The sequence below is a fragment of the Humulus lupulus genome, chromosome 1 (assembly GCF_963169125.1).
Source record: "Humulus lupulus chromosome 1, drHumLupu1.1, whole genome shotgun sequence".
NCBI lineage: Eukaryota > Viridiplantae > Streptophyta > Magnoliopsida > Rosales > Cannabaceae > Humulus > Humulus lupulus.
Genome location: NC_084793.1, coordinates 165,409,696 through 165,418,335, shown reverse-complemented (window position 1 = coordinate 165,418,335; position 8,640 = coordinate 165,409,696). Strand labels below are relative to the sequence as shown.

At 33.6% G+C, this 8,640-nt stretch overlaps 1 protein-coding gene across 1 annotated transcript; it reads left to right on the top strand.

Annotated features, from left to right (window-relative positions):
* The first annotated feature begins 1,969 nt into the window (after positions 1-1,969).
* On the top strand, positions 1,970-7,870 carry LOC133800080 (biotin carboxylase 2, chloroplastic). The gene is made up of 17 exons (XM_062238056.1): positions 1,970-2,159; positions 2,251-2,300; positions 2,662-2,987; positions 3,069-3,210; positions 3,802-3,900; positions 4,012-4,068; positions 4,198-4,269; positions 4,610-4,699; positions 5,265-5,324; positions 5,750-5,935; positions 6,059-6,151; positions 6,244-6,325; positions 6,537-6,643; positions 6,885-6,960; positions 7,073-7,119; positions 7,236-7,298; positions 7,543-7,870. Exons 2-17 carry the CDS (start codon positions 2,256-2,258, stop codon positions 7,573-7,575), a joined length of 1,578 nt encoding a protein of 525 aa, XP_062094040.1. The 5' UTR covers positions 1,970-2,159; positions 2,251-2,255; the 3' UTR covers positions 7,576-7,870.
* Positions 7,871-8,640: the final 770 nt, after the last annotated feature.

Genomic DNA, 8,640 nt, shown 5'->3' with positions numbered 1-8,640 from the left:
AGCTGTTATTGATATAATATTTCCAATGAGTGATCAAAGAACTGGGGTTCAATGAGTTTCACCAACCTCTCAAGAAGAAAACGATATATCAAATATGATAGCTCTAATACACTCGTAAAACTCTAATCTCAGATAATTAGAAAGCCAAAAAGTCCCATTCCTCGAGCTATCTTTCTCTATTTATAGGCTCAAGGAAGATTACATTAATTTGTTACAGATATTCTTTCCTAAATAATCAGATACTCAGGAAATTATGGAAGATAATTTCGGATATGATTATAACTGCATAAGATTTTCTCCAAATGTAGCGAGTATACGACCAAGCTGGTCGTATATAAAGATTGAGCGTTGCGCCATAGACATCTTTCTGGTCGATGGTCGAACAAGACTTTTGCCAGATGTCAGCCACGTGTACTAAACGTCTGTCATGTCATCTATGCCTGTTTTTTGGATAACAGTTGTAATTTTCTATTCTCTTCTTCTACTTCTACGTCTTCTTATTCTATTTGTATTTTCAGTCATAGAGTTCTAACATTATTTAATCAATCATTGATTATTTGTATATTTTGCTTAGAGTTGTAAGGTCTTTTTTACCATTTCCATTGAGGCAATTTATTTTTTCCTAACACCTTCTTTCAATAGTATCAGAAATTAACTTCCGTTTCTATGATTGGGATTTCGATGACTCAGTTTTGGGCGAGTTATGAGAGCTTGGTTTCTCTTCAATCTGCTTCACAGAAGCTTTCTTCCCCATCAACAAAGCTTGTTTAGAAATCTTTAGAGACTTTGAAATTTTTTTAACAAAAGGAGAAGGAGTAGAAGATGTCGATCATAAGATAGCCATAACTGATAGATAATGCTATATATAACAACAAAGAACGTTATGCTTCAATAACCGTTAAGAACACAATTTTTAGGGAAAATAAAAAAAAAATGATGAGACTAGTGTGATCGTGGAGCAGAAGAAAAAAAACAACGGAGAGAAGAGTAGGAAGAATGTATATTGTGAAGAGTGGGAAGTTGTGAGAAAAAAATTCAAAAAATAATAAAAATAAACTTAATTGATACAAAATACATGGAAGACACAAAAGTAGTATTTTTGTAATTAAAAAAACACATAACATTAAAAAAAAAACCTGAATAGTACAAAAGTTATTATTGTCATGTGGCAGAAATTTTTTTTTATATTATGATAGTTTTGGCACTTTATGTAAAATTTCATTTCTTAAACAAGCTTGAATGTTACTAAAATGTATCTTAAATAACAAAATACCATAATATAACATAAAAATAATTAATTGATATATTAAAGTGTCTACAAATGAGTTTTGGAGGTAGCCAAAATATATTGAAATAATATGATCTAAAAAAAAAGTTTTTAATAAAAAAAAATGATTAATTTGTATCTTATCGGTATCGTAAGTAACTAAAATGTAATTTTTTACAACTCAGAAAAAATAAAAAATTTCGAAAAGCGTAATTTTTCAATTTTTTTCAAAATCTAGTATGTTATGCTAGCGTGCACTGATATTTGTGTAAATAATTTAATTGAAGGTATTTTTGTAAATACTTTAAATTCTAAATATATAATTGTAAATTTCCAAAAATAAAACTATGCATAAAAATGCAACATTTTAAAAGTATTAAATATTTTACTCGTAATTTCCTCTATATTTTATACTGTAAACGCATAACATATTTGCATTGCATATTAAGGTTAAAATTGTAATTTAATGCATGATGGGACGGAAATTGATTTTGTTTTTTTCAAACGGATTTTTTTTTATGATTATCCAATAAATATTATGTAAATTGGTGAAATCTCGAAGTTAACTATGTACGTGTGTGTTTTTTCTCAAAGTTGAAAAAAGAGTAGTGCTAATTTTTCAAAGGATAGGTAAAGTATTATTTGAAATAATGAAATAGTTTAAATAAATATAAATATTTGTGTAAAAGTGGGAAAAATTGGTTGAGATGGGCCGGGGTTGGGCGGAGTTTGCAATTAGTGAGACCCCTCGTTTTCATCGACCATAGTCAATTCCCACCTCCTTCATATCCTTCTCCACTGCATTGCGCTTTCTTTGTTCTCTCCTCACACTCTTTCTCTCTTCAGCTCTCCCTTGGTTCCCAAACAATCGCTCTCGGTTGCATTCCGCGAGGTAAAGTCCACTCTCGCTACGAGATCTCTCCTTCTCTCATTTCTATACTCAACACTAATTTTTCACTCTTGTTTAATTCAAAAAACTGTAGCTATCATGGACGCCACAATGCCTTTGTGCAAATCTGTTACTTCAACTCCTGTAAGTCCCTACCGATGTTTTCCTTTTGATTTGGGATGTTGGGTTGTGCTTTGATTAGTTTCAATTCAAATGGGTCACTCATTTTCCAAATCTTGTCTTTACTAAGTTTATATGTAATTCGAAATGAATAACTTCATATGTAATTATCACATTGCATCTCTCTGATTATTTGACAAACATGTTTACATTGTTCTTTCTCTCAATCGTGCGTGGTATATAGTACTACTAATACCTTTCTTGTCTTCTTATGAAAAGCTGATTAGCACTATGCTTGCTCTTACCATTGTTTCTATTGGCCTAAATTTGTTGTGGTCATTTGACTCGTTTGCAATATTTGGGTTTTTCTTATATTTTGATGAAGGGCTTGTTTATGTGGAGAACCCAAGGAATTAGGAGTTCCCAATGTAGTTTTATGGTAGGGAATAAAGTGAACTTCCCTAGCCAAACAGCTCAGGGGGTCAGGGTTAGCGTTAAGTCTAAGAAGGCAGGGGGAGCTCTCCATGCTACCTGCCGGGTGGAAAAGATTCTTGTGGCAAATAGAGGAGAAATAGCCGTTCGAATTATTAGAACTGCTCATGAGATGGGAATTCCTTGTGTGGCTGTTTACTCAACCATAGACAAGGAGGCACTTCATGTGCAATTGGCTGATGAATCAGTTTGCATCGGTGAAGCACCAAGCAATCAGTCGTAAGTGATTGTGCTTTCTTTGTCCATTTTTCTTTCTCATTCATAGGTTAGTGCTGACTATTAATTCATTTTCCTTTTCAGGTATCTAGTTATTCCAAATGTTCTATCTGCTGCCATCAGTCGTGGATGTACAATGTTGCATCCTGGTTATGGTTTCCTTGCCGAGAATGCATTGTTTGTTGAGATGTGCAGAGAACATGGAATCAACTTCATTGGACCAAATGTGGGTTATGCCAATTAATTCTTTTGAAGTTCTATTAAGTTTATACCATATTAACAATAACCTGTTTATTACAATTGTGAACCATAGTGAGCAATCTAATGTGGATTTTTCCCTAAATACCTAATCTACTGTAGATTGTCTTTTTCCAAATGAAAAAAGAAGCGAAGGAAAGTAATAATTAAAAAAACTTGTGCAGACTTTAGTGCTAAGTTTTGAGTTAATTCAATGACCAAGGCATATTTTAATACTTATATGATTGTTATATATGCCATATTATGCTGAAAATTTCTCAATATACGACAAGTGTATATATTATTAATAGAGAAACTAATGCCTTTAGTATTTCTAAAGTATTTTGGTTGTGTTACTGACAATGTTTTGAATATAAAAACTTGTTCTTGAGGCATATAGACGATTTACTCATTTTTGAAGCTATACTTTCTGAAGAGGGAAAAAAAGGAGAAACAGCTCATCAACTTTTTTTTACCAGAATCCCATGATTATGCAGTTTTCATTTTGATGATTATTTATGACATTAATTATTGCAAATTCTGATTTCTCGTATAAAAATATTATATTTTACCTTTTCAGCCTGATAGTATCCGTGTTATGGGTGACAAATCAACAGCAAGAGAGACAATGAAGAAAGCAGGTGTTCCAACTGTACCAGGAAGTGATGGATTGCTTCAGGTATTCTATTTGACTCTAGCTCTCAAATTTTCAAGTTCTTTTTATCTACCTAGCCATTATGAAGTTAATGATAGTCTTTTGGTTATATTGTGAATTGTAATGCTATTACAGAACACGGAGGAAGCAATTAGGCTAGCCCATGAGATTGGTTTTCCTGTGATGATCAAGGTATAAATCCTCTACAGCATCAGTTGAAATCCTAAAGAGAACCTTCCATGATGTTGAAGCATTAAGTTGGAATTTATCTGTTAACTGCCCCGAACCCTTGTGAACTGACAATTATTTTATGTCTACAAGGCAACAGCAGGTGGTGGAGGCCGTGGCATGCGTCTTGCTAAAGAACCTGATGAGTTTGTTAAGTTGTTACAGGTATATTCTTGAAGTGTTCTTTGCTTTTTCTTTTGTGCTTTAGTACCATTCTTACGTGGATCTCAAGATTTTAAAGCTTCCATAAAAATGTATTTGGGGACAATAGCACAGATCTTGTAAACTTCCCAACTTATTATGTTCACTTTATTGAGTCAACTGTCAAGAGATTAAATGGTTGGGGGCCTGACATGTGGGTGTAAGCTATAATTAGATATGACTCTGATAATGATAGCCCATTCTCCTCACCTGATTAATTGTCTATGAGTAGATGTAAATAGCCAAAAACTCGTTCTTGTTGAAGATTTGTGCTCAGTTGACTTTTGTTTTAAATTGTTCTCAGCAAGCTAAGAGTGAGGCTGCAGCTGCTTTTGGAAATGATGGAGTATATTTGGAAAAGTACATCCAAAATCCAAGGCATATTGAATTTCAGGTAATACTTGATGAAATCCTAGTGATTGATAACACAAACACAAGTAAATATGCATTGCATATGTAATACATATTTAGAAATCTAAAGGTCTGGATCTTAAAATAAGTTCCCTTAAGTATTACAAAAGGGGAGTGCTTAAAATAACCATTCTTGAAGACTGCAATAGGGGAAAGCATTTTGGTTAAATGTAACTTTTAGGAAGAAAAGTTTCAAGCATTTCTTAAATTTGATCTCAATTCAGACATGATTGATTATTTGATTAATGCATGGAACAGTAGAGTATCAGAATATTAGTTACTGATCTGCTTGTGTTTGGCCCATCTTCTTTTTGAGATCATTGACAATGTCTAGAGGAACATGGATTGAATGGTTTATGCATTGGTGCCGAGTTGTTTTGTTTAGTATGCTTAATAGCTTTAAAGTTTAATTATGCTTGTTGTTTCTTATATGCTATTACATTTTAAGTTGTCAAGTGTCGTTTAGATACATTTCTATTTGTTTATATACATTGCATGCCATCTTGGATTTTCCAAGTTAATGCCTAGTTTGTCAATTTGTTTTCCAGGTTCTTGCAGATAAATATGGTAACGTTGTTCACTTTGGAGAACGTGATTGCAGTATCCAGGTACCGTTAACAAATCTCATGGCTGATTACTTCCTTTTCACAGCTTGTTGAAGTATGTCCGAGAAGATTCTACATTTAGTTATCCAGATAGAACTTGCTTAAAATTCTAGCATTTTGTCAACCATGATAAGTTTTAAGTTGCCAAACTAGATTTCTACTTTCAGTATGTAGACTGTTAGGTCAATAAGGAAAAGTCTTGGCCTGGTGAAGGTGTAAGGCTGGACTGACGCTGTTTGGTTATTATATTCATTGATAGATTGTCTTAATGGCATTCATATTAATTATCTGTACTGCTTTGTATTGTCAAGTCATCCTCTCCAAATTAGAGTGAATTTTGTAGACATTTAATTATACTGTCTAGTATGACTAGTTTGTAAAAGTCTTAACTTGAGTTACAAGTTTTTTGTGTATGTTTGTTTATATAGAGGCGGAATCAAAAGCTTCTGGAAGAAGCGCCCTCTCCTGCATTGACCCCAGAGTTGAGGAAAGCCATGGGTGATGCAGCAGTTGCTGCTGCGGCATCTATTGGCTATATTGGTGTGGGAACGGTTGAGTTTCTTTTGGATGAAAGAGGTTCCTTCTATTTCATGGAAATGAACACTCGGATTCAGGTTAGAAAAGTTTTTGAGGAAGTGGGTATCAATCTATGGAATGAATAACGAGTTAACTAATTTTACTGTATCAGGGTTTTTTTTTTCTCGGGTATTGTTTGATGGGATGGTTTTCAAATGTAGGTTGAGCATCCAGTAACAGAAATGATCTCTTCTGTTGACTTGATTGAGGAACAAATTCGCGTAGCTATGGGTGAAAAACTCCAATACAAACAGGTAATTGAAAAGTGATTTTTATGATAAGCTTCTGGGGAAAAAATGAAAAAAATCATTCAAATGGCTGATCAGGTGCGGGTTTATATTAACAGGAAGAAATTGTGCTCAGAGGACATTCAATTGAGTGCCGTATCAATGCTGAAGATGCTTTCAAAGGATTCCGACCTGGCCCAGGTGTGTTTTAATGACGTGCTTGAGGACCAGCAATCCTTGCCTTGGTTGCTTGCAAGTGCAAATTAATTGCCCTCACCAATTTGTTTCTGCAAGGATCACATGTTTTTAAGATTTACTTCACATCACATTTTTTTTTCATATTATTTTTAAGTTACTGATACATAATACATTCATTAAATAATCCTACTATACATTTGTTTTTCTTGTTCAGGAAGAATAACAGCATACCTGCCATCTGGAGGGCCATTTGTTAGAATGGATAGCCATGTTTATCCTGATTATGTGGTTCCTCCGAGCTATGACTCCCTTCTTGGGAAGGCATGTCAAATCTTTTACTAGGAAATGTTTGTTCTAGTTTGGTATTGTTGTAGAGTTGAAAATAATTGCTTCTGCTGTTGCATTGTATTTTCTGCCAATCATTTCTTGTAATAACCCCTTTCACGAAGACCTGTAATTTGCTATGGGATTTATCCAATTAGGGTTAATTACTTTGTATTGCTTTACCAGACAAGGCAAGTTGATTCATGATTTTTCTAATTGCTGTCCGGTGTCAATGTAGCTTATTGTATGGGCACCAACAAGAGAAAAAGCAATTGAACGCATGAAGAGGGCTCTTGATGACACCATTATTACAGGTAAATAATTGAGTTTCCTTATTTCATTCAACAATTCTGATAGTTATCTTGGTGGGGTTTTGCAATATGAAGTGTGTTGAGTTATTTATTTAATCATATTTGCAATCCGCAGGGGTTCCAACTACCATAGAATACCACAAACTTATCCTCGACATAGAGGTGAGTGAAAGCTCTTGTCAAGTTTTCTCTTATAATTAATATTATAACTTTTATGAAACGTTGTAGAGCTACACCTCCAAGTTTGTCTCATACGGAGTTCTCTGTTTTTTTTGCAGGATTTCAAAAATGGGAAGGTTGATACAGCTTTTATTCCAAAACATGAGCAAGAGCTACAAGAGGTAATTGAGAAGCATACAATGCAAAATTACATTTTACCCCTTAAATGTAAAATTTTTGTACTGAATATGATTGAAAATATAGGTCAATGTATCTTGGACTCTTTATGAAATGGATATGTAGAGTAGGGTAATGTGCCAAAGGCGTCATAATGCAGGGATTAGGTGCAATTTTTCATTTTATTTGTTTATGAAATTGTTTTGTTGGAATAATATTAATTTACAAAATTGGTTTGTGTGGTGGCAGCCCCAGAAGATGGTGCGGGCATTTCCTGTGTAAGAACTTACAAATTCGGATGCATAGATAGCTCTGAGATTGTACTACATAACTCAGGTCCCCTATAAGGACATCCCTGATTGTGGAAACTGGCAACCGGCACAAAATTTAGTTAGCTCCATTAAATGCTTCTTCTTGTTCCTTGTAATTTATTTTGTCATCATTTGAAAAAGAATAAAGTACTTTTGTTAAACTCAGTTTTTAAGTTTTAACAATTTTGATATGGTATGGGTGTGGATTCCTCCTCTTGGGATGGATTTGTTTTATTATAACTTATAAGTAATACCTCTTTCGAGTCTGGCGATTCTAGGTATGATGTAGAATTTTTACGTTTCCCTAGCTGCAAGGGATGTGGTGATTTGTTCGAATTAGAAGGATCTTTAATGCGAAAATTTAAAATTGAAGCTTTAGGCTATGTTTGGTAGGAGGGATTGATGGATTAAAGGATTAAGGAGGGAGAGAGACTGAATATCATTTATATTGTTTGATAAGTTAGGAGCTAAAACAAGTGCTTATATATAAATATGTGCACGTCGATTTCTACTATTTTATAGGAAAACTTTGTGGTGCACCTCTCAAAAAGAGGTGCATTGGTGCAGTTTCTTGTTTTGGGCCCGTGAATAATTTTGGTTTTTTTTTTTTTATGACGGCATAAATTGTAGCTATTTAGAGCATTTTACAAATTTTTTGAAAAATTCTGATTCACGATTAATTTTTTCATGCGTGTGGAAAATAATCTATTTAAACAATGTAAATTATTTGAAATTTTTAAAAAATTTGCATGATGTTCTAAATAATTACAATTTACATAATTATAAAAAAATTACGACGAAAACTAGCCACAGGTTGAAAACACGAAAGATGTACATCGGTGCGCCTCATTCTGTGAGGTGCACCATAGAAACACCCTAAATTTATGTGTATATATATAGGGTGCTTCTTCGGTACATCCACACTTTTGGATGTACCGGTGCACCCCCTTCAAATTTTATTATTTGGATGATTTTTTGCTAAATTTTTTATGATCGTGTATATTGTAGTTATTTACAGCATCTTGCAAAATTTTAA

What these genes read in the sequence shown, in the direction of transcription:
- LOC133800080 (XM_062238056.1), top strand. Translation starts at nt 2,256, where the DNA reads ATGGACGCCACAATGCCTTTGTGCAAATCTGTTACTTCAACTCCT. An exon ending in AGTTTGTTAAGTTGTTACAG is followed by an intron (nt 4,270 to 4,609) that starts GTATATTCTTGA and finishes AATTGTTCTCAG; the next exon opens with CAAGCTAAGAGTGAGGCTGC. An exon ending in AGGATTCCGACCTGGCCCAG is followed by an intron (nt 6,326 to 6,536) that starts GTGTGTTTTAAT and finishes TTTCTTGTTCAG; the next exon opens with GAAGAATAACAGCATACCTG.